This window comes from Malaclemys terrapin, chromosome 5, assembly GCF_027887155.1.
Source record: "Malaclemys terrapin pileata isolate rMalTer1 chromosome 5, rMalTer1.hap1, whole genome shotgun sequence".
Taxonomy (NCBI): Eukaryota; Metazoa; Chordata; order Testudines; family Emydidae; genus Malaclemys; species Malaclemys terrapin.
Genome location: NC_071509.1, coordinates 8,595,121 through 8,618,071, shown reverse-complemented (window position 1 = coordinate 8,618,071; position 22,951 = coordinate 8,595,121). Strand labels below are relative to the sequence as shown.

Sequence of the window (22,951 nt, the reverse complement as noted above, 5' to 3'; positions counted from 1 at the left end):
TCCTTGCTGGAGCAGTGAAACTGGAGAGACATTCTCTGTTCCTTGAATCCTGCTGGAGAGTTGCTTCAATTGACCTACAGCCCCAGTTACATACATTACCATCACCACGATGGTGGCTGAGCTCTCTCAAACTACTTAATTCCCACCCCCTATTGCCACTTAAAGCCTGATTCTACAGTAGAACTATGCCCCGACAATTTGGAGGCCTAGCACTGCAACAGGCAACGCCTGCATTTGCATGTACTCCCATACTCTGATTAAGGCTACGCAGCATGACAGGTATGGGAAATGTATGCTCAGAGGAGAAGGGAAACCACAAGATTAGTGGTGTCCCCGGCAGGCATGGGGAGAGAATTTAGTGCTAGTGAAAGGTGACAGTCAATTTGACCTCTCTACTTAGTCACAGAACAGATACAGCACGGAAGCGGCAGTGCAAACTTCCCCACCTGCCTCAAAGCTGGAGGGACCCCCCATAGGCATACAGAATGGTAGTTTAACCTCCAGGGTCCATTTTAAACCTGGGACTGCCACTTGTGGGACCAGCTGTGGGATTTTTGTAACTTGGTTACTTGCTGAGCAGGAGATCTTCAGACCCTGCTCATTTCACACAGGGCACTGAAAAGGCATTAGATGTTAACAACCAAGTTACTGATCTGGTCTGGATTCAAGCCAGTGAGGTATACGCTAAGGGTGAAATCACCCCAGTGCATAGGGCCTAGTTGCCAATGAGATTTGACTGGCAAACAGGCCTCATGCTAGCCCTCCATGAGTGTAGGGGGACCAGATGACAGGAAGAAAATATCGGGACGGGGAGGGGGGGAGGGAGTTGCAAAAAAAAATAAAATAAAAAATAAAATAAAAGCCGAGTGCTACCGACAGAGCAGGAGAGAAAAAAATATCAAACGTCTCTTCTGAGCACCCTCAAGCGGAGCCTGCTGCCTCCCCTGCCAAACATCCCAGCCCAGGACTAACAATCCCCCCCCCCCCCCCGGGGCTGCACAGCTGGGGGTTCTTCGGGGCCACAGGTACTGGCTGGACGCCCAGTTTCCTTCGGCCTCCCCCACACATGTCCTAGCAGCTTGGCCCGAGGCCTCTCTCCGTTCTGCCTTTGCTGGCTCAGCCCAGCGTCTGGCCCTCAGGCAGCCCAGTCGGACCCATCCCTGCCGCGAAGCAGACACGTGGTTCCCACAGGGCTTCTCCCGGGTCCGCCCCCCAGAGCTCCCCGCAATTCACCGCCCCGGGGCTCTGCCACAGTGTCACGCCCTGGGGAGCCGCTGACGTTACCGCGGGGCTCTGCTATGGCCCCGCGCCGCGCCCGGGAGCTGCCAGAGCCCAGCCGGCCCCGCGGCCCCCCCATGGCGCACAAGGCTCTTGGCAAAGTCCTACGAGCAGGGTGGGGGAACCGGCGGCTCCCCACTGGCCACGGCGTCACTTCCGGCCGAGCGGCCAGTAGTAACCCCTTCCGGATCCGGCAGGGGAAGCTGGCTCGTGCCGGCTGAGCAGGAGAGAGAGGAAAAAAAAAAGCCAAGTGCTGCTGGCGAAGCAAATATCGGGACAAAGAGCGCCCCGACCAAAGATCGGTCGGGACGCGGGACAAACACTTAAATATCGGGACGGTTCCGATTTTATCGGAACGTCTGGTCACCCTACGTGAGTGAATAGTTGTACCAGCAGCACAGCCATTCAACTCAGTGACAGCAGAGGATCCTGAATTGTGGTCCCAGTCAGTCATACACAAACACATGGCAAGAAGGAAGGGGAGAGTGAACACAAACCCAATCACGAGGCATGGCTGGAGGAGAAAGCCAGAAGAGCCCTCAATGGACCACGTTTGAATTCAAGGTAGTATCCCTGGTCAGGTACCTGCACAGGAGCTAGTGCCCAGCCCCTCTCCATGCACCAGCATTTTAAAGTTGGGCAAAATCTAGCAGCAGACGCCAGCTGCGCTTTCTTGATGTTCATACACTTCAGATTCTGCAAGGAAATGAAACTCCTTCTCTCAGAGCGGTCAGTAGGAATCCTGTGATTCACAGGACAACATGCTCTCTCTTTGTAGAAAGCCTCCACCTGTCTCTTTGGTACCCCCCCGTTCCAGTGCACCGGCCCACAGACAGGTGTGGATAATGAGCATCTGCGGAAGGGGTTGCGAATTTCACTGTCTCAAGTAAGGGTCCATCAGCGACGGCTTGCATGGGAAGTTGAGGTGCAGCAGGAGAAGGAAAGTATATGAGAAGGCAACTGGTGACAACAAGGATGGCGAAGAGCACAAGGGGGTCAGGCATCTGAGGCCTCATGCCTCATTTCCAAAAAAGACTGAATAGTGCATTCGAAATTCCACCCTCCAGACTAGCCTTAAGTTTGCCAGTTAAAATTCCTACGTAAGAGAAAGCTAAGCATGAAGTTTACTGTTGACTTTGTGGCTGAATGAAGTGATGCTCTACAATCTCTCCACCCTGCTCGACTCCTATTTCTGCAGATGCTTATAGAATAGGAAAGCCACAACAGAAGTGAAAGCAGCAACGGCAGCTGGCAGTATATAGTCCTTCAAGGGAAAGGATGTCCCATCCCCGTCTCGCCTTGGCCGGTTATCGTTCTGGGGGGAACTTCCTGGAGGGGCTTCTGAATTCCAAGGTGAGTCGGAATATCCGGAGAGCCTCCTGAGGGAGCCAGTGCTGGCTGGAGATGGGTTTTCGTAGGCGTTGGCTACATCCCGCAGGCAGGGAGCCTCCCTCAGATCAGCGCTAGTATACTCAACCACATGGACTTCGTGAGTTCCCACAGCTGTGCTATCCCAGGTGCTGCTGTTCTCTGGCAGAAGGCAGGCTCTGCTGGTTTTGGTAGCCTCGTCTCTTCTTGGGCCATTGCTGGCAGCCCAAGGTTGGGGGCGGTGGTCAGAGCGAGAGGAGTAGTGATTCTCTTCAGGCTGATTCCTCTGGGCTCTGCTGGAGCTGGAACAGGCACTGCTGGATTCGCTTATCATTAGGGGATTGCTGTCCGGAGAGCACTCGCTGCTGAGGATGAAGCGATCAGACCTCCCAGAATATTGGACATTGGTCTCGGGTGACTCTGGCTGCCTCGTGGCTGGCTCCTCCACGCCTCCAGTGGAGATTAGCACGCCTGGCTTGCTGAGCACCACCTCTTCATCCGGCTCACTGTAGAACACTTGGCAGCCCCTAGGGGGGCCTGGCAAGGCATTTTGGGTCTCCCACCCTGCCTCCCTTGCGGTGGTGCCAGCTGGGCTCCCTGGGCTGGTTCGGGTCACACTCGGAGCAGGGGGCTTTGGCGCTCGATTTGCCTTCAAGAGACAACAACAGGGACTAGTTAGACACAAACTGAAGCATGTCACTGGAAGCACTGATGGCACCCACCTCCTGCTTCGGGGCAAGTGCTGCAAACTCAGCTTCAGTCTGCCCCCAGGCTAACAGCCATCCCTCCCAACACTGCATGGCTCAGAAGGAGGGGTTGTAGCCAATGTTCCCTTTAATGTTTTCCATCCATGTGCGGAATAAATTTTGTTATGTGCACTGAGGTATGTGTGGATCTGTGCCACCAGTAGAAACAAAAATCTTAGATAAAATATATATATTTAAAAAGTTACCGTAGGGATAGTTACTCCAGCCAGGACAGGTTAGGCATTATAGAACTCTCTACTCAAAGAATTACATTTAAGTCTAAGAGAAATAAAAATGATGAAATGCATAGACCAGTCAAAACACTAAAATAACACACTTTGAAAGAATAAAATTACAGAGAATATATGTGCATTGCAGGAAGTACCAATAATAAAAGTATGTGTTGGGAACTGAGTGTGAAAGAGACTCTGTGTGTGTGTGTGTGTGTGTGTGTGTGTGTGTGTGTGTGTGTGTGTGTGTGTGTGTGAGAGATGGTGTCTTTGACACAGAGACTCTGTGTGTGAGAGACAGTGTGTGACATAGCGTGTGTGCGCATGTGACACAGAGTGTGTGTGTGTGTGTGTGTGTGTGTGTGTGTGTGTGTGAGTGTGTGAGAGATGGTGTCTTTGACACAGAGACTCTGTGTGTGAGAGACAGTGTGTGACATAGCGTGTGTGCGCATGTGACACAGAGTGTGTGTGTGTGTGTGTGTGTGTGTGTGTGTGTGTGTGTGTGTGTGTGTGTGTGTGTGCTGGCTACTGGGGAAAGCCAGGCACTGTCTCTTTAAGACACTCACTGAACGCTCTGAGGCCTCCTGAGCCAGGCTGTCCCCTCTGCCCTGCTCTGCGGAGATGGGGTACAGGGGCTGGGGGAGGGGGACACCCTGTCATCAGCATCCTCCTCCCCCCCATCCCACCCCTGCTCTGCACAGCCAGCAGGAGGGTCCCGGGAGCAGCTGCAGGATGGAGCAACGTGGGGGGAGGGGCACCTGAACACAGGCTGCCGGCTGTGCCCACTCTGCTAATCAGCTGGGCGGCATTTGACTCTCTCCTGCGCGGTCGCCCAAGTGCGCAGCTTACAGGGAACATAGGTCGTAGCTAGCTCCCCTCGGCTGAGGGACGGGGAGAAGAGTTATCAGGGCTCTGGAGGACCCTTTGGGCTGGGGAGGGTGAGGAAAAGGTGGAAGAAGGGTAGATAAACTGGGGGGAGGGGAGAAACTGAGACACTAGCCGCTAAAACGAGCACGAGGCTGGAGGGACTGATTTACAAACAAAGGGGAGAAGAGTTAACGGGCAGCTTGGCTGGGGCAAATCTCCACTTCCCTTGTCTGCAAACAGGGTCTTGCCCCATGGCAGCCACACCAACGGCTGCAATCGGGGCCACTTCCAAGCGTAGACAAGGCCCTGGGGACAGCCAGGAGGGAGGTTCAACACCTGATCCAACAAACATTTGTGAACTGTAACCACCAAGGTGGGAGGGGAAGTATTCAGTGCAATGCGCAGGAATCTAACCAGGAAGGTTGGGATGAAGTTAAGAAGATGAAATTCCAGGCTGTCGAAGGGGAAGCTTCCTAACGGTGAGATCTACCTGCCAAGGGAAATGGGGGACGCCCCATCATTTTGGGCACAGAAGACTGTACAAGCCACTACAGTATGCAATCTTGTTTACTCCCCTATGCCAAGGGATAGACTAGGTGACCTACAAAACAGGCCTTGCCAATCTTTGGGATATGAGAGTCTTTCCACTGACTTCAGTGGGCTTTGGCTCAAGCCCTTCATAGCCACGATTACGGACTGTGCTGCCCGATTCTACCATTAGAACCTCACTCAGTTTAAACAAAGCTCTGGGATGGGGCAAGGAGAATGGAGAGAAAAAACCTGCAGAAAGGGTCCAGGTTAAAGGAGTTTGTTTGGCAGGATCTCTCTGAAAGGCTACGGTTCTGCAGGAGACAGTAGCTCGGGCAGCACAAGACCATTGGGGGGCGTTGTGTACAACAGGATCAAGGTGAACACATGTGACAACCTACATTCTCCTTTGGCATGGAGGTGCTGCTGCTGTCTGTGTCTCTCGTTGGCAGTTCACGCTCTTGGACGGGAGATTTCAGCTCACCCAGGTCGCTGTTGAATGCTGGCCCTGACGGGTCAGAAGGCAATCTAGGCGAACTAGGTGGAATCACAGCAGTAGAGGAGAAGTCACTAAGGTCAGAGAATTCCACAGCATGCCTGTCATTGGAGAGCTTGAGAACTCCAGTCATACTGGGATGGATGGGGGAACCGGTTGGAAGAACGTTGCTGGGCCCAGGAGTTGAAGCTGGGCGTAGCATGTGAGCTGCAGGAGCTGGAATCTGGACTTTGCTTTGAGGATCTGGAGGGGAACAAGGCCCAATGTGCATTAATCAGGATGTGTGAAATAAATGGGAATTGTAAGCTCCTTCCCCCCCATACACACAATATTTCACTATTAACAATGGGAAAGTCCCAGTTCAAGGGAGGGGGTAGTCTCCACGGTAGGAGGAGTCTCTCTTATCTGGTGCCTCTTTATGAAGCCATGTTTCTTGGTTTCCTTGTACAGGGGGGGAAATGTTATACCTGCTCCAAACAAAAAGGGAGGGGAGAAGGTCATTCTGCATTAGGACTGCCAAACACGAAGTGCATTGTTAACAAACCATGTGTGCAACAGGGGTCTGTGCCAAAGGGCCCTGATGTCAATGGAAAGACGCCCCACAGTGACTTCAGAGAGCTTTGGAGCAGGTCCATGAAAGAGACCGGGAGTGTGACTGTGGGGCACAGGGTGATGGGTTTAACGCGGAGGTTCTCGAGTCTGAATTACTGCAAAGCGGACAACATGGGGCTGCAGCTTCAGCCATTCAGAAACCCCAGCACAAAGGTAGAGTAGCCACCTTAACCCTGTGCCCCACAATTCTACATGTGGGATTCAACCTCATTTGAGGTTCTCAAACTTCACTGCACCGTGACCCCCTTCTAACAACAAAAATTACTACAGGACCCCAGGAGAGGGGACCGAAGCCTAAGCCCGCCCAAGCCCTGCCACCCTAGGGGGGCAAAGTCCAAGCCCTCAGGTTTGGGCTTCGGCCCTGGGCCCCAGCAAGTCTAAGCCAGCCCTGGTGACCCCATTAAAATTGGGGTCACGACCCACTTTGAGGTCCTGACCCACAGTTTGAGAACCGCTGGTCTAATGAGAGACACTAAGGAATGGACTCAGGTCAGGCATTTAGTAACCTCCATTGTACTACAATCTGAGCTCAGAGGTTTGGTCAATTCCAGGTAGACAGGTAACTGGAAATGCTACACGGCATCCTCGGTAACATCCGTCTGCTGCCAACACCATGCACAGCCCCACCCTTCACACCTCATCCCTCTCCCCGTCCTCCCACTGAAAGGTAGTAAGGGCTCCAGCTTATAGTTCTCTTTTCTACCTCCCACGTTGATGAAGCTCGCTGGCTCCCAAACTCATCTCTCTAGTACCTTCAGGCGCTGAGCAAGGTGTTTGGCCCTTGGCCTGGACCACAGGGAGTAGCTGGATTGACCAGAGTGCTGTGGGGCTCTCTCTTGGTTCTGTCTCTCACAGCGCTCTGGTGCGTAACGCAACTCTACAACCTGGACCTACTGCTGGGGAGAGTCTTTGTAAAGAAGTCAGCTGGGCTGGTACAGATAGCAACAGTCACATTCACTCTCTTGTTACAATCAGCATCTCCGCTTTGCAGGGGTTCATGGGGAGCCATATTTTGGTTTTGGTTCATGGGAGGTCGACACCTCCCTCTACTCCGAGTTCAAACCCAAATCGAAACTCAGCCCAAGACAGCCAAGTTTGGCTTGGTCTCAGGTGGCATCACCACATTTGGCCTGTTTTTCCCCTGGCAGCGCAGGTTGGCAAACCTATTGACAAACTGGGCCCAAGTCTCAGGTGTGTAACTAGGCCAAGAGACTGTCCCTCAGTTTTGGGTGTACATCTGTTTCCTACAGGGAAATTGTACTAACAAGTTACTTTTGCCTGGGGCCCAGGCACTCGGGGGAGGAGGGCTGTGAATTCAGAGACACCAGGGGAGGGACCCTCTCTCGACACAGGCAAAGTCTGGCTTTAGCCTTCTGGGTGGGGCAACAGGAAACTCCAGGACTAGCAAGGTGGTCAGCCCCATTCCTCCCTGTCACACTTACCCCGGGTCCCATCTTCCCCTGCTAGCACATCGCTGGGAAACCAGTGGCGGCTTTGTGCTTCAAAACGCACATGGTGCTGCCTCCTTCCCCAAGCCTGGCACAGCCTTGGCCCCACCACAGCATTGATGAGCTGTGAGGAATCCAGTTTTGGCCGCTCTTAGCCAGCGAGTGGGCCAGCCAGTTTCACGTGGAGGGGAGTGGTACAATACCAAGAACAGCCTTGCATTGATTTGGATGCACCTCTAAGTGTACCTCCCCGCCCCCAACAAATTCTGCTTGGGGGTAGGAGAAGCCAGTGGCATACGGACACTGCAATTCCCACTGCAGCTGGAAGCCAGTGCAATTTTGATCACAGGTTTCAATGGCCCCAACTCATCCCCGGTGTTGAAGATGCTGCCCCCTTTGCAGCAGGACCAGACTAAAATGCCCCTGTGTGAATACTGATGGGGAAAGCTCTTACCCCTGCTGTTTGCCGGTCCACTGGCAACTCCCGGGGTATCTGCTAGGCACCCTTCCAACCGTCCACCACAGTGGGAATTGATGCTGCTACCTGGGTTCTGCTCAGGAATCCCCTGGGAAGGTCCAGTGGAGGGGCCTGAAGCCAGTTTTTCAGAGGAACTGGCTGAGCATGTTGTGCCGAGATGTAATGCTCCCAAATCACGAGCAGTCGCATCCTCACTGAGGTCCATTGGGATTGTGCTTGTTGTCTGAAAGGCAGGCACTGATCCGATTGCAGAACTAGAGTCAGCCCTTCCTTTGATGGCTCCCACATCACCATAACTGCATGTGCTTTGTGCAGAATCTCTGATTTGGTGTAGGGGAAACGCATCCCTCTCTCCACCATGGTCTCTCTGTCCCTGGGCACGTTTCTGCTCTGCATCAAACTGGGTCTGCAGGAGGAGAGGGTCATGAACATCCACCATGCTGCTCGTCAGGTTCCCATTCTCGTAACCCTGCAAAGCCTGAATCTTCTGTTCCCGGAGCGAATCTCCAGTCTGCTGCCTATCCCCGTGGACAGCTCTGTTGGCACCGGAAGCCAGGGGAGAGCACTCAAAAGAAGAATAGTAAACCTCTTCTGGCTGGTTCATGAAATCCTCTGGGCTAGGAGCAGCGGCCGGCTCCCCTCTCTGAACAGGCTCTCCAGGCACGGATGCCTTTCTGCTGTTCCCAACGTTCAGGTGATTCATGTTCCCAAAATACCCACCACTCACACAGACCGGATGCTGCTGGCGGCCGGCCCAGTCCTGACTCTGTCCTCTTGGGTCGGGTACTGGTCTGCCTGGCTGAGCCACTTCCACCTCTCCTCTGGGCATCCCCCCACAAGCCAGGTGTTCCGCTGGTGATCCAGGAGATAAATGGACTGCTGCTGGGGCCAGACCATCTCCATGGTTACTGCCTTCCTGTGATGCCCTGAGATCAGCTAGTGCTGCGTTCCCAGCGGGTTGGAAACTCGGAGCTTCCCTCCATGGGGTCAGGGCATCTTCTGTAACCTGACAGGAAAACCGAGATGTGTTTAGACCATAAGAGAATTATTCTCTGGGCCCAAATTGGGACGGGGGCTCCCTCGTGCGAGGCGCTGGACAGACAGACCCCCAGGCCTTGTTTTGACCCAAGTGTTCTGAAGGAGACGGAGCCCTGGTGTCCAAACTCCTCTCTCCACAGCGCTGCCTCTATCCCTAAGCCCCGGTTGACAGGCAGGGCCCCTTGGAGGGGGTGTTTTACCCTGGTCGCTGAACTCCGGAGAGAAGCAAGGACCGAATGGACATAGAGACTAGCTTTCCTCCTCAGCCTTGGAGGGAGTCGCTCTGGGTTCCCCCCCACCTTGAGGCCTGTGGGAATTAGAGGGTGACAATCCAGCACTTCCCTAGCACCGAGATCGCCTTTTAACCAGAGGGAATCGCCGTGTGCCGGGGCATGCAGAATGGAACAGCTACATCCGGAGAGAGAACGTGACTGACAGGGTACCCGGCACATGCTGCAGCCACTTCTCCATGGCTGGAGCGTTGGCAGCACCAGCCGGAGAGAGAGAGAAGCAAAGGTGGGGATCAGGCAGCTGGCTGTAACAGCCTGAATCTCTGGACCATGTGCACCAGGCTGAGGCGCATCTGCTTTGGATGGAACGGGAGCAGTGCAGGACCCAGGGATGCTGGCACTGTGCCACCTGAGTGCTCCCGCACCCTGCGGGGCAGCTAGATCTGGCTGCTTCTAGCCCCTTTGAGCGGTCAGAACAGCGCAGGGGGGCTGGGACACAGGCAGGAACTCGGCCAAGTTTTGAGAGTCAGGTTCTTGTCAACCAAACCCAAGAGATCTGGCACCACAGGACACTCTCAGAGACCAACAAACCTTTTGCTTTGCCATCGGCTCCATTTCTTGCACAGGAATATTGTATTCTCCCAGGTCGTGGCAGCTTTCCGCTCCTGACAGATTCGTCTGGAGAGGCAGGGGTGTGCCAGGCCCTGGGAGACTTGCTGGCTGCCTAGGCAACGGAGGCGTGTGGGGATTGTTCGCAAAGGTGGGGCCAGCGCGCCGAGGATCAGGATTAGCAGTCGGTGGCGGCATCGGAGAGCAAACGGACGCGTAGCTGGGCAGAGAGTTATTCACCGCAGGAAGTGGTGCCTTGCTCCGAGGACCTACAGGAAGAGTGAGCACAGAATATTTGAAGTGATCAGCAATATGGGAGATGGGGAGTACTGGCAAGGGTTGACTTTAGCACTGGAGTGGGAAGCGTTCTGTCTAGTCAGAGGGAAACCAGGCACCGCCAACAAAGGTACCGTCACTCAGAGGGAGAGAGCAGTTTTCACTCTCCGTGGCTCATTTAACCCCCCAGCCCTCAGCTGAGACAGTCAATGAACAGTTGTTGTCACTGTGACAGCACTTCCTGTGAAATGGACACGTCCCCTAGCAACCAGGCTGAGACCCCACCTCATCTCACCTAGGCTACGGAGCATTTATATCTGTTTGGCACACCAAGCCCTGACTCATCACAAAAAGATACAAGTTCAAATACAATCTATATGCAGGGCAGGGCACAGATTACCTCCAGAGAAACCAAGGACTACTGACCTCCTGCAGAATCCTCCCCCAACCCCTCGCTGATCAGCCAGGCGCCGCTCCAGGTGAGCAGATGAGGAGAGGGGCTTGCAGCGTCCCCTGAAGCTCAAAGCCAGGCTGTAGCACGGGTGGATTCCAGAAGGTGACCTTATTGCCACCAGACCTCTCCCGTTTGTCCCTGGAAGGGACTGTTAGCTTGAGCACCAGAGCCAAGCATGCCAGGACAGACAGGATCCTGCACTGAACCCCTTTGCCTTCATGAGGTCCCATTCTACCACACCACTCATCCAACATGGACTTGCTAGTATGTGAAGTGCCCACGGTCCATATTTTCTATGTGGATGATGCTCAGGGTTCTCTCCCCATCTTACCCAACCCACTGGTGTGTGGCGTTGGCATTTACCCCATGCCTAGCAGAGACGGAAGCTTGGACAAGGCTAAGAATTAGCCCATGAGCAAGTGCTCGTAGGTTGGCCAAGGCAGTTACAACATCTGGTGAGGTTTATTGCTGCTCCCTGCACTGAGTGAGTTTGCCGGATGTTTGTGACACCAGTCTGCAAGTTGGAAGGAAAAGTCACAACCTGCTTGAAGGGGGGCCAGACCTCACTACAGTTATGCAGGTCTCTGTCACCTCGCGTCTAAATTACTGCAAAGCGGACAACATGGGGCTGCAGCTTCAGCTATTCAGAAACCCCAGCACAAAGGTAGAGTAGCCACCTTACCCCTGTACCCCGCAATTCTACATGTGGGATTCAACCTCAGTGATTTGGGGTGCCGGCTTCCCGCCCCTCTCCTTGGGCGGTGCCACTGCAGATGAGATCAACTGAGCAGCTGGGGCCAGCAGCCCGTAGGTTTTAACCAGGGGAAGGGGCAGATGCTGTTTCTGAGGAGAAGCCCTCAGCTTTGGAACCTGCTAGCACAGCCAGGACCTGCTGACTTCCAGAGCAGATGTATCACCAAGCTTTCAAGAAGGAGGTGGATCGGGAGAGGGGTAAGTGGGTGAAAGGCTGGGGTTAATTTATTAACCCTGCGGGCAGGAGGGATGGAGGAGTCAGGCTTTGTTACTGGTGCTGGTCTCTACAATTGATTGGAGTTGTATATTTAAAACATACACCCTCCTAATGACAGCAGTGATCGCTCCAAAGAGAGACTTCCAAGAAATGGGAAAGAAACAGTATTGTTTCAATGGAGGAAGGATTGCCCAGTGGTTAGAACATAAGACCAGCCATACTGGGTCAGACCAAAGGTCCATCTAGCCCAGCATCTTCCGACAGTGGCCAATGCCAGGAGCTTCAGAGGGAATGAACAGAACAGGTAATCATCAAGTGATCCTCCCCGGTCGCCCATTCCCAGCACTAGCCTGGGTCTTGGGAGCCCAGAGTTCAAATCCCAGCTCAGCCACAGACTGCCAGTGTGACCTGGGCAAGTCGCTTAGGGCCAGATCCTCAGAGGGGTTTATTCGATTTCAATGGGAGTTTGGTGCTGAAACCGGCTTCGGAGCTTTCGCAAATCCCACAAGGTGTCTACTGGCAGCTTTAGGACCCTCTGACAACCTGGCCCCCCTCTACCTAGGGGATAACAGGCGTTGAGATACCGTGGTGATGCTCGAGAGAGCCCCAGGGCCGAGCAGTTAAGGGAGCGCAGCAGGTACTAAGGGACAGGTACTGCAAGGCAACTTACAGACTTGGTGAGCATCGTACTTGCGCTGAACCCTGTCTGCGAGATCATGGTGCCTATTCTTCCTGAGTGCCTCAATGAGCTCCTTCACCCAGCCACTCCTGCATTTCAAGTAGTCGAAGAGCTTCCACACGGCATGCTCGTTCCCTTTCCTGTCGTCGTAGGCTTCGATCTCTTCCTAAAAATCAGCAGGGAGAGAACACTGAGAAAGGGGCCGGCTAGGGGGCGTTTCATCAGTCCCAGCAGGAGTCAGACAAAGCTCTGGGCAGCTCAGCACCTGGGGTCCCGCTGAGACAGAGGAATTTAGCCAGGAGTCAGCTGGCAGGGCTGCTCAGGGCGAGATGAAGCTCCGGGGAGGCGAGGCTCCGTCATGAAGTCGCGGCGCAGTTTGGCAGAGTTCTGTGTTGTGCACTAGGAGGTGGCCCCGAGGTCAAGCAGCAAGGAGAATTGCAAGGCAGGATGGTAACACATCTGCGCAGAGGCAGGACAAGCAGGGATGCCGCAGGGCAGGAGTGGGGAGCTCGGAAAGGAGGGATGCCAGAGCAGGAGGGCTGGAAGCAGTTACAGCTCACACAACCTTGAGCACCCTCCATGCTGTACCCTACATCCCACCTCTCTATCGGGAGGACTGCAGCCAGCAGGAGCTCTGGACGTTGGAGAAGGCTGGAGAGCAGCAGGAGCAGAGGGAGGAGGGAACAGAGTAAGGAATGGGGGGGCAGGAAGGGGCACTATTTTTCAAACCCTGCTGTACGGCTCTCCCTTTACCTTTCAAAGTTTTTGGGGTGGGGGGGGAAGTTAAGGGGGGGCGGGAAATCAGTGACTGAGGCTCAGCCGCCCGCCTGCTAGTCAGAATAGAGCCGTGCATGCCAAGACCATAGTCTCCATGAACTGCAGTGGCCACAGGCCTAAAAATATATTAACCCTCCTCCTTCACAGTTTAAGCCGATCACGATTAGGCATCAGGAGGAGACCTTTCTGCGGGGACAGACTATCCCACCTCTGCCCCCTGCAGGGTTCTTGCATCTTCCCCAGAAACACCTGGTGCTCCTCGCTCTCAGAGACAAGACACGGGACCAGAAGCACCTGACCCAGTCTGGCAGTTCCCTGGTTTCCTAATTCCATGGGTTATTGTTAACCAGCAGGGCGCACTGGTGGGTTACCTGCAACCGGGCTTCAGGCAGAGCCTGTCCCTGAGAGGCAGACAGAGAGCCCAGGCTGCAGAAAGCAGCGCCCTGCTCTAACTAGACAGAGACTTACTGAGCAGTAGCAGCTATAGATGCAGCTGCCACAAAACACTCCCACACCTAGTGGTTTTCTCCCTCTTTCTTACCACACACAGAGCTCAAGCCAAGAATTCTTCTTTACTGGCAGCACAATCCACACACAGAGAGAGAGAGAGAGACAGACTCCTTAAAAACAAGACCGACTTCTCAGGTGTCCTGCCCAGGACGGGGGCGTTTCATGCTGGGCTTGGAACTGGACATGGCAGGAGTGTCCGCGGCTGCTCCAGTGACAGATTGCTGGGTAACATAATGTCATCTCTGTGTCTCCCGTCCCTACCCCTCTTCACTTTTCAGTATTAAAAAAATATATATTGGAGACTGTATTGTGCTCCCTCCTAGTTACGATTCTGGCATCAGTGTCCCACTGGCTGCATGGCTACTCCTTCTGGGTTTGGACTGGGCTTTATGCCTCCCAGTATCCACCTCTAGTTTGCAGCCACCAATTCTGTATCTGGCAAGAGACTGCCTTAGTTTTGCACATCACCCTGTGATGAGGGATCTGGAAGTGTAACCCACTGGCCAGCATGCATTATGTGTCCCGTCTCTGTGCCTGCACCATACAGGGTGTGAGCCTAGTTCCATGAGAGACTTGATTCTTTAGCTCAAGCTGTAGCAGTTCATGCTTCTAGCTCTGGAGGTTACAAGTTCGATCTCCAGCCTGTCGGGGTTGATAGTTCTGACCAGGAATCTAGAGCAGTCTAGCTTGTTGTTTTCTATTTGTTCTTCCCAACTATTCGTACACTGGTGTTCTAAGCTTTGATCTAGCACAGTGTTTCCCAAACTTGGGATGACGCTTGTGTAGGGAAAGCCTGTGGCGGGCCGGGCCGGTTTGTTTACCTGCCGCGTCCGCAGGTTCGGCCGATCGCGGCTCCCACTGGCCGTGGTTCGCTGCTCCAGGCCAATGGGAGCTGTTGGAAGTGGCGCGGGCCGAGGGACGTACTGGCCGTCACTTCCCGCAGCTCCCATTGGCCTGGAGCAGCGAACCGCAGCCAGTGGGAGCCGCGATCGGCCGGACCTGCGGACGCGGCAGGTAAACAAACCGGCCTGGCCCGCCAGGGGCTTTCCCTACACAAGCGGCGTCCCAAGTTTAGGAAACTGATCTAGCCCATTGAGCATTTTTCAGTTTTGGGTGAAGCTGTTGGTTCCGCGAGACAGGAGGTTAGAGTTGTGGAGGGATGATATCTACTGTCACCCCAGCCCCTTTCCCACACATGTGCACCTGAACTAGCAAGGCAGGTTCAAAGAAAACAGAGTTAAAGAATAAAGAAAGAATTACCCTGTCTGCATCAGAGAGACACGGCAGATAGCGAATCAGCTGGAGCACCCGGATGTGATGGAATTCGGACATATATTCCCTAATGTACTCATAAACCTTGTCCTCAGCAAACCCCATCTTTGCTTCGCACCTAGGAGAGAGAAGATCAATTCAGCAAAAAAAAAACAAAAAAAAACAGCTGTTGTTATTAGTTAACTTTTATATTGCAGGTTGGCCCACTGTGCAAGGCACTGTACAAACACAGGAAAAACAGATGGTCCCTACCAAAAAGAGCTTACAGTCTCATAATAATAATAATTGGAGCTGCTCAGAAAATTTTTATTGAAAAAAAATCCTATGAAAAATGAAAACTTTTTCTATTAAAACTGTGCATCTAACACAGGGATCGGCAACCTTTGGCACACGGCTCGTCAGGGAAAGCCCCTGGTGGGCCGGTTTGTTTACCTGCCGCGTCTGCAGGTTCGGCCAATCGCAGCTCCCACTGGCTGCGGTTCACTGCTCTAGGCCAATGGGGGCTGCAGGAAGCGTGGAAGCACATCCCTCGGCTTGCGTGTGCGTTGCTTGATTTTTCTATCGCAGATTTTTGGGGGGGGGGGGGGAGGGGGGGAGATATCATTTGATGACACAAATGTTTAGCATCTGACCGCTTTTTCACAGCAACTACAGCACTTTGAGCAGGGGTGAGCTCTTGGCTGAATTACTGCAGAAAGCTGAAACTCCATTTCCTGTTACTAAGCAACTCCTTTGATCAGAACTACTGACGAGTCGAAGGTACTTGCTTTTCTTTCATCACACCGTGGCTATGTACACACTACAGCTTAAGTTGACATAAATTATGTCCCTCAAGGGTGTGAATTAGCTACTCTCATCATTTATGACAACGTAAGTGCAGGTGTGGACAGTGCTATGTCCACGGCAGAGCTTCTCCCGCCAACATAGCTACCATCACTCGCGTGCGGGAGGAAGGGGGGGATGCAGGTCTGCCTGTAAAGGCCTGTACTTTAGAATTTAGGTGTATTTTTATCATTTAGTTAGTTATAGAATAGAGGTATAAAACAAAGAATCAAAATCACAGTCCGCCTGTGTAAGGGCCTTCTCTCACTAGGATAGTCTGAGGACTTGTTCTTTGGCTAAGGCCTTTGGCTAAGTAGCAGGGGCAGCCATAAACTGGGAAGCGTACGATCACATCCTCCCATTCCAAACCAGCCACACTGAAATAAGGTGCTATTGGGCTGTTAGGAAGTGCCCATCACAACCAGATAAAGTAAGAGATCTTAAGATGGTTAAAGAAAACGTGGTTTGATAGCATCCTGTCTGGCAAGAAGTCACCTATCAATGGTTGTGGTTTCCTGGATCCCAATAGGATCAATGGTTGTGAAACCCTCATTTCTGTATTGTTTTATCTTTATGGCCCCCACTTTTCTATTGTTAATCTGTCTGGTGCTTTAATTTTTGTTAGCTGTATAATGAATTTTAATTAGGGTAGTGGGGTATAATTGGTTAGAGAATTATGTTACACTATGTTAGGATTGGTTAGTTACATTTCAGTAAAATGACTGGTTAAGGTATAGCTGAGAATATTACTATATAAACTGGGGTCAAACAGGAAGTGGGTGGGAAAATTGGAATCATGCTTGCTGGAAATTAACCCCAATAAACATTCCATTGTCTGCACTTCGGACTTCTGGTCTTTTGCAGCTTGCTGTCTGCGTGACAAGAACTAGGGAAGTGGGAGGGTGGAGGGAAAGCCCTCTAACAGGGGGTTGGAGTAATTAAGTAATTAGAGCAGCTACATTAGAGCTTACAGCTGTAAACTTTAGTGTAGCCATAGCTTCAGTCCTACCATTCAGGACAGAGGCAAGGAGCATGCAGCATGATTACATTGCCCTAATGCTGCTGCTTAGGTTATGTCTACACTACTGCTTATGTTGGCAAAACCCAAGGATGTGAATATTCCACCCCCCTCAGAGATGTTACACTGACATAAGCGCTGGTGTGCCCAGCACTATGTTGGCGGAGACAGAGCTTCTGCTGCTCGTGGGGGTGATTTTATTATGCTGTCATAACTATAAAGGGAAGGGTAACAGCCCTCCTGTGTACAGTACTATAAAATCCCTCCTGGCCAGAGACTCCAAAATCCTTTCACCTGTAAAGGGTTAAGAAGCTCAGGTAACCTGGCTGGCATCTGACCCAAAGGACCAATAAGGGGACAAGATACTTTCAAATCTTGGTGGGGGGGAAGGCTTTTGTTTGTGCTCTTTGTTTTTGGGGAGAGTTTGCTCTTGGGACTGAGAGGGACCAGACATCAATCCATGCTCTCCAAATCTTTCTGAACAAGTCTCTCATATTTCAAACTTGTAAGTAAACAGCCAGGCAAGGCGTGTTAGTTTTATCTTTGTTTTCTCAACTTGTAAATGTACCTTTTACTAGGGTGTTTACCTCTGTTTGCTGTAACTTTGAACCTAAGGCTAGAGGGGGTTCCTCTGGGCTCTTTAAGTTTGATTACCCTGTAAAGTTATTTTCCATCCTGATTTTACAGAGATTATTTTTACCTTTTTCTTTAATTAAAAGCCTTCTTTTTAGGAAGCTGATTGATTTTTCCTTGTTTTTAGATCCAAGGGGGTTGGATCTTGATCCACCAGGAGTTGGTGGGAGAAAGGAGAGGGAATGATTAATTTCTCCTTGTTTTAAGATCCAAGGGGTTTGGATCTGTACTCACCAGGGAATTGGTGAAGAGTCTCTCAAGTCTACCCAGGGACGGGAATTAGCACATTGGGAGTGGTGGCAGCGGACCAGATCTAAGCTGATAGTTAACCTTAGAAGTTTTCAGGCAGGCCCCCACATCTGTACCCTAAAGTTCAGAGTGGGGAAGGAGCCTTGACATATGCCAACAGGCGACTTCGTTCCCGTTGGCATAGAGCAGGGGTAGGCAACCTATGGCACGCGTGCCGAAGGCGGCACGCGAGCTGATTTTCAGTGGCACTCACACTGGCTGGGTCCTGGCCAGCGGTCCGGGGGGCTCTGCATTTTAATTTAATTTTAAATGAAGCTTCTTACACGTTTTAAAAATCTTATTTACTTTACATGCAACAATAGTTTAGTTATATATTATAGACTTCTAGAAAGAGACCTTCTAAAAACATTAAAATGTATTTCTGGCACACTAAACCTTAAATCAGAGTGAATAAATGAAGACTCGGCACACCACTTCTGAAAGATTGCCGACCCCTGGCATAGAGTGTCTTCACCAGACGTGCCGCAGCTGTATCAGTGTAGCAGCCAGGAAGGAGTTAATAGATGGATGAGTCACTAGCATGGCTATGAACACTAAGGAAGCCCCTCACTACCAGACTGGAAGGAAGCTGCCTGAGGTGATAGACCTCTGGGGAGTATAGCGCATAAGACAATGCAGCTGTGTGAAAGATGCCTGCAGACAAGCAGCAGCAATAGATCCAAGCAGTCTGTAGCTACTTAATGCTGGGTCCCTGCCTGGAACTCAGGGGGCAGGAAGGGAGATGTAAGCTTAGGAGTAAAGGAGCAGGGACTACTGAGCCCAGACTGGGGGCGGAAAGCCTGATATAAGTTTGTTAGATTTAGGTTTTGTTTGGATTTTTTTGTTACCCTGAAAGGGGTGATGCTCCAAGTGACCGGGCTGAGTCACAAGGATGGACAGGTCACTGAGTGGCCCAAGCTCTTGCTCGCAGGGGCTGACCAAGACAGAGGGACTATTAAGTCATGCCAGCCACCCCAAAGCACACTGACCGCTGACTGGACCTCCTACATTGTCCTTCACGTCTCCTCCGTTTTCCTTGACAGTCCTTCTAAGAGTAAAATATAAGTCTGCATGTGACTGTAACAGCACTTTGAGATACTGGATCTTAAACTGGAAACTTCGCTTTCAGGGCAAGACTTCCAGAGGGAGCCCTGGCAAAAGACAGGCAGAGAGCAACTAGTGTGCACAGCACACGCTCTCAGCCAGAAGGCTGCCTAGGGCAGGACTCAAACCCACAGCACCTGGGTGCCAATCAGAACAGGTCACCTCAAGGCTGGCTGCTAACACCCTGGACTCACAACAAAGCCCCTGTCCTGCTGCATATGCACAAGGGACTTTCTCTGACCTTAGGAAGAGTGCTGTGTCAGCTCCTCACCCCCAGCAGAAGCTGGTCTAATAAAAGATACTTCCTCACCCACCTTCTTTCGCTCTGGCTCAAGCCAGCTTAATTTTTTACCCAGAATAACTTTACAGATATTACTTCCTGAAAAGGGCAGGGAGTGCCAGTGCTCCCTGAGGTCAATCCCAAGTGGGTGATTTTAATTTGGGGAGGATCAGAGCCATAGTTTAAGTTGCAGGTGTGGGCAAAATAAGTTATGAGAACCATAATGTTCTGATATCACATGCTCTTTTTTTTTTTTTTTTAAGTGCATTGATTTATTTGTAGGGGTCCCTCTCACAGGAACCCCCTGCTCAAGGGTATGTATTGGAGGCAGTTACCCTATGCAGCTATGGCTCCACTACTATTTGAGTGCATTAGCATATCTGCTGAGCGGGAAATCACACTTGCAGCTCCGGTGCAGACATACTCATACTAAGACTACTTGCCCCAAAGCTTACAAGCTAAACAGACCAGACATAAAAACAAAGCATTGTCCCCATTCTTACAGATGGGGAAATGAGGCACAGAGAGAAAATGGGTAGGATTTTCAAGAGCACTTTAGTGATTTAGAAAGTCAATGGTACTTGGGCTCCTAAATCACGTATGAAAATCCCTCCCTAAGCAACATGCCCAAGAGGGGTTGTGGGTGAGCTGGAAATTGAATCTAGCGCTCTTAACCCCCAATCCAGTGCTTTATTCAAAGACCACCTTGTCCTGACTTTCATACACACTGTATCCCATGGTAATCTACACAGATGAACAAGAATTTTAAAGTTAAAAGACAGAAGTCTAGTGCAAGTGCTGTGCAGTCTGGCAACTCCTTAGTGTCTTTATAGGGTGACCAGACAGCAAGTGTGAAAAATCAGGATGGGGGTGGGGGATAATAGGAGCCTATATAAGAAAAAGACCCAAACATCTGGACTGTCCCTATACAATCGGGACATCTGGTCACCCTATGTCTTTAAGACATTCATGACTGTACAACTATTGTCAGTCTGAGTCAGTGCTTGCACTGAAGCATTCTAGGGAAATACAGGAGGCGGCCATGGCAACACAGAACCAATCGGTTGTAGTTTCACTTCCTATTTTGAAACTACCAGGGGAACACAGGAAGGCAGAATGCAAGTGCTCTGATAGGAATTTGTCTGTGGCTTTGGGAGGTTTACACCCCATCTCTTATGGGATCTCTCTTGTCCACAAGAGGTCAGGATCACAGCCATGGATCTCTTTAAAAACATGGCACTCTAAGCACATGATGCTAGGGGACTGGTTCACTACTGACAGAGAGCACAATTCATTTAGCCCTTTTGCACCTCCTCTGCCAATGCAAAGGGGTTGTGAACAAAGCAATCCCTCCCATAAATAACACCTGTCCTGGGAGCCTCTCTACGAGGTACAGGATTGGCTCAGGCGACTTTCTGGGATGTGTGGTCACAAGTGGGGAGCAAGGCACCAGTTATTCCCTGCATGTCACAAAAGCTGTAGAACTCTGGCAGTTCCCTAGAACTGCCCTAGCCTACAATAGCGGTGAACTGGTCCCCAACAGCCCCAGAATCAAGGAGACCAGTCCTCTCCTCACTTCCTGAGTTGATCCAAGAATGAATTGAATTCAGCACCAGGAATGCAGAGTGTGCCTTACTTAATTCCCCAACACCATCTTGAGGTTTCCCTAATGTGCTCCAGTCCAGGATGGCCCAACCTAATGTGATCTGAGATCACAGCTTGAGGCTGTAATTCCTCAACAAACTCTCGCATAAAAGGGGAGTGGGCTTTCTGCCTAAAGAAGGGGATAAATTTCCACAGATTTTTGCATCCGAGAGGGGGGGAAATCTCTGCAGATTCTCATTCTGCTGCTTCAAACCTGACTGCAACAATTCTGACACATGTAGGCCCCAATCCTGCAGGAACATAACTTTATTCAGAGTAGTTAACGGGACTAAAGACAAAGTTAAGGCTAAAAGAACAGGAGTACTTATGGCACCTTACAGACTAACAAATGTATTAGAGCATAAGCTTTCGTGGGCTACTGCCCACTTCTTCGGATGCATAAAGTTAAGGCTGTGCAAGTGTGTTTGTGGGAGTGTGGCGCAAGTGCAGCCAGGTCTTCCCAAGACATACACAGGGGTTTGTTGATAATTTGACACTTGCATCTATGACATCCAGTGCAGAGCAGTTATCTGGTCTGCAAGCCAGGGCTTTGCAGTAACTATTTGCATAAGGCAGCTACATTTATTGCAAGCACTTCCTCGTTCAAGGGCAAGCTCCCACATCAATCCAGCAAATGACTAATCACAGCTGAAAGCCTATTTGGTCTACAAACTAGTAGCGAGTTTACCATCTTGGACCCGACAGGGATCCGCATAATGCAAACAAGACCCAGTTAGATTATTTTATGTTCTTGTTAATTTCTCTGCTTGACCCACGGAGTCGCACTGAACGACCCCCAGCATCCTTCAAACACCCGCTCAGCAGAGCAAACAAGCATTTTGCAGAACAAAGGGGGCCCACCAACTCCTTTCCGAGCTCCCTCCGTTAGCGGGAGCTGCTCCGAGCAGAGAGAAGTCATTTGCAAACCTAAGGGAGCATCTGAGGAACTACAGCGGCCGAGAAGCCAGCCCCCGCTGCAAAATCCGGCCTCATCCAATACCACCCGGCTTCACGGGCAGGGAGAGGGCTCTGGGGCAGCGACCGGCGGGGCGCCGCCGCTCCTTACCTGCGGGCGGGCAGCGGCAGAGCCGAACAGGAGCACGAGACAGACAGACAGACACACGCGCGCGCGGCCTCTCTCGCGCACTCCCGGGGAGCGTTCTAAGCCCGCCCTCTCCGGGCCCCGAGCTTCAGCCGCCCATTGGCCGCTCTGCCTCGCTCCGGACGTCCATCAAGCGCTTGTGTTGGCCGGGGCAGCTGGTGGCTTGCAGCGTTTCCGTCGGAGACGGGAGCCCGGGGAGCTGGCCTGGCCGGGCCCCCAGTGGCTGTGCAAAGGGGCGGGAGGAGCAAAGCAAAAGCAGGGCGGCTTGGTGCAGGGAATACACAGGCGTGGGGCTGGGGGCGGAGGTGCGAAGTGGGTGCTTGGGCGCTGGCGCAGGGCCCCGAGGAGGGATGATGTATCGCGTGTGTAGGGATGGACTGTGTGGTCTGGTCCTGCCTCGCTTTTTTCTCTCCCCAGGCGCCCTGGCTTGCTAAGCAGCCGAGCTGGGAAAACCCCGCCGGCCGCTTTTATCCAGCTCTCGGAGGCAATGGAAATTCCCATCAGAGGGAAGTTTCCGGTTCCTTGAAGCCTCAGGGGGTAGCCGTGTGAGTCTGTAGCTACGAAAACAACAAGGAGTCTGGTGGCACCTTAAAGACTAAGATTCCCTGACGTGGTTGTTTCAGCGAGGCTGCTCGTGGAGTCCTTGTCTGCAGTGTAGGGCTTTCCCAGCAGATACTCTGGCTAGTTAGGGAGTGATGGTTGCTGCTTCCCGTTCCCAGTGAAGGTTGCAAATGAGTTTTCACTTTTTTTATTTTATTTTATTGTATTTTTTTGCCTCCCCAACCCCCAGAGTCCTCACAGAAAAGGTCAGGTCTGCTTCCAAATGTATGGGTTAAATCTGGGACTAAAGGAAGACTTTTGCTACAAGAGCTGAAGGACAGTGGACGAAGATTGGTTACTTCTGACAGCTTAAAAAGCGAGGCGCCCAATGGTTCCTGTAGCTTAACTTTTTTGCTACTATGTAGCGAAAAAGAAAAATAGATGATAGATGAAACCGACTTTACTGAATTTCCTTCCCTCAGGTTTAGTGCTCAGGGCAGGCATTTAGTTAATAACTTCAGTAATTTGACTTTAACACAGCAGTACGGGATGCAAGAGAACAGGGGTCATTCTCTGCCCCTTCACCCATTCCTGGGAATCTACCTTTAGCAAAGAAGGATGTCTTTATGGTGAGCAGAGTTAAGGATGTTTAGG

At 51.8% G+C, this 22,951-nt stretch overlaps 1 protein-coding gene across 1 annotated transcript; it reads right to left on the bottom strand.

Moving 5' to 3' along the window:
• Window positions 1-997: 997 nt before the first annotated feature.
• MAVS (mitochondrial antiviral signaling protein) lies at window positions 998-14,971 on the bottom strand. The gene is made up of 6 exons (XM_054031026.1): window positions 14,855-14,971; window positions 12,299-12,473; window positions 9,911-10,197; window positions 8,028-9,057; window positions 5,419-5,756; window positions 998-3,295 (listed from the first exon to the last, which is right to left on the bottom strand). The coding sequence occupies exons 1-6, from the start codon at window positions 14,969-14,971 to the stop codon at window positions 2,465-2,467; spliced, it is 2,778 nt and encodes a 925-aa protein (XP_053887001.1). The 3' UTR covers window positions 998-2,464.
• Between the last annotated feature and the right edge of the window lie 7,980 nt (window positions 14,972-22,951).

Bases quoted from the DNA above. Each gene is read 5' to 3' on its own strand.
- MAVS (XM_054031026.1), bottom strand. From the start codon at position 14,971: ATGGGGTTTGCTGAGGACAAGGTTTATGAGTACATTAGGGAATATATG. The intron at 12,474-14,854 runs GTAATTCTTTCT...GCTGATTTTTAG, and splicing joins GTCTCTCTGATGCAGACAGG to GAAGAGATCGAAGCCTACGA. The intron at 10,198-12,298 runs GTAAGTTGCCTT...CTCTTCCTGTAG, and splicing joins GTACGATGCTCACCAAGTCT to GTCCTCGGAGCAAGGCACCA.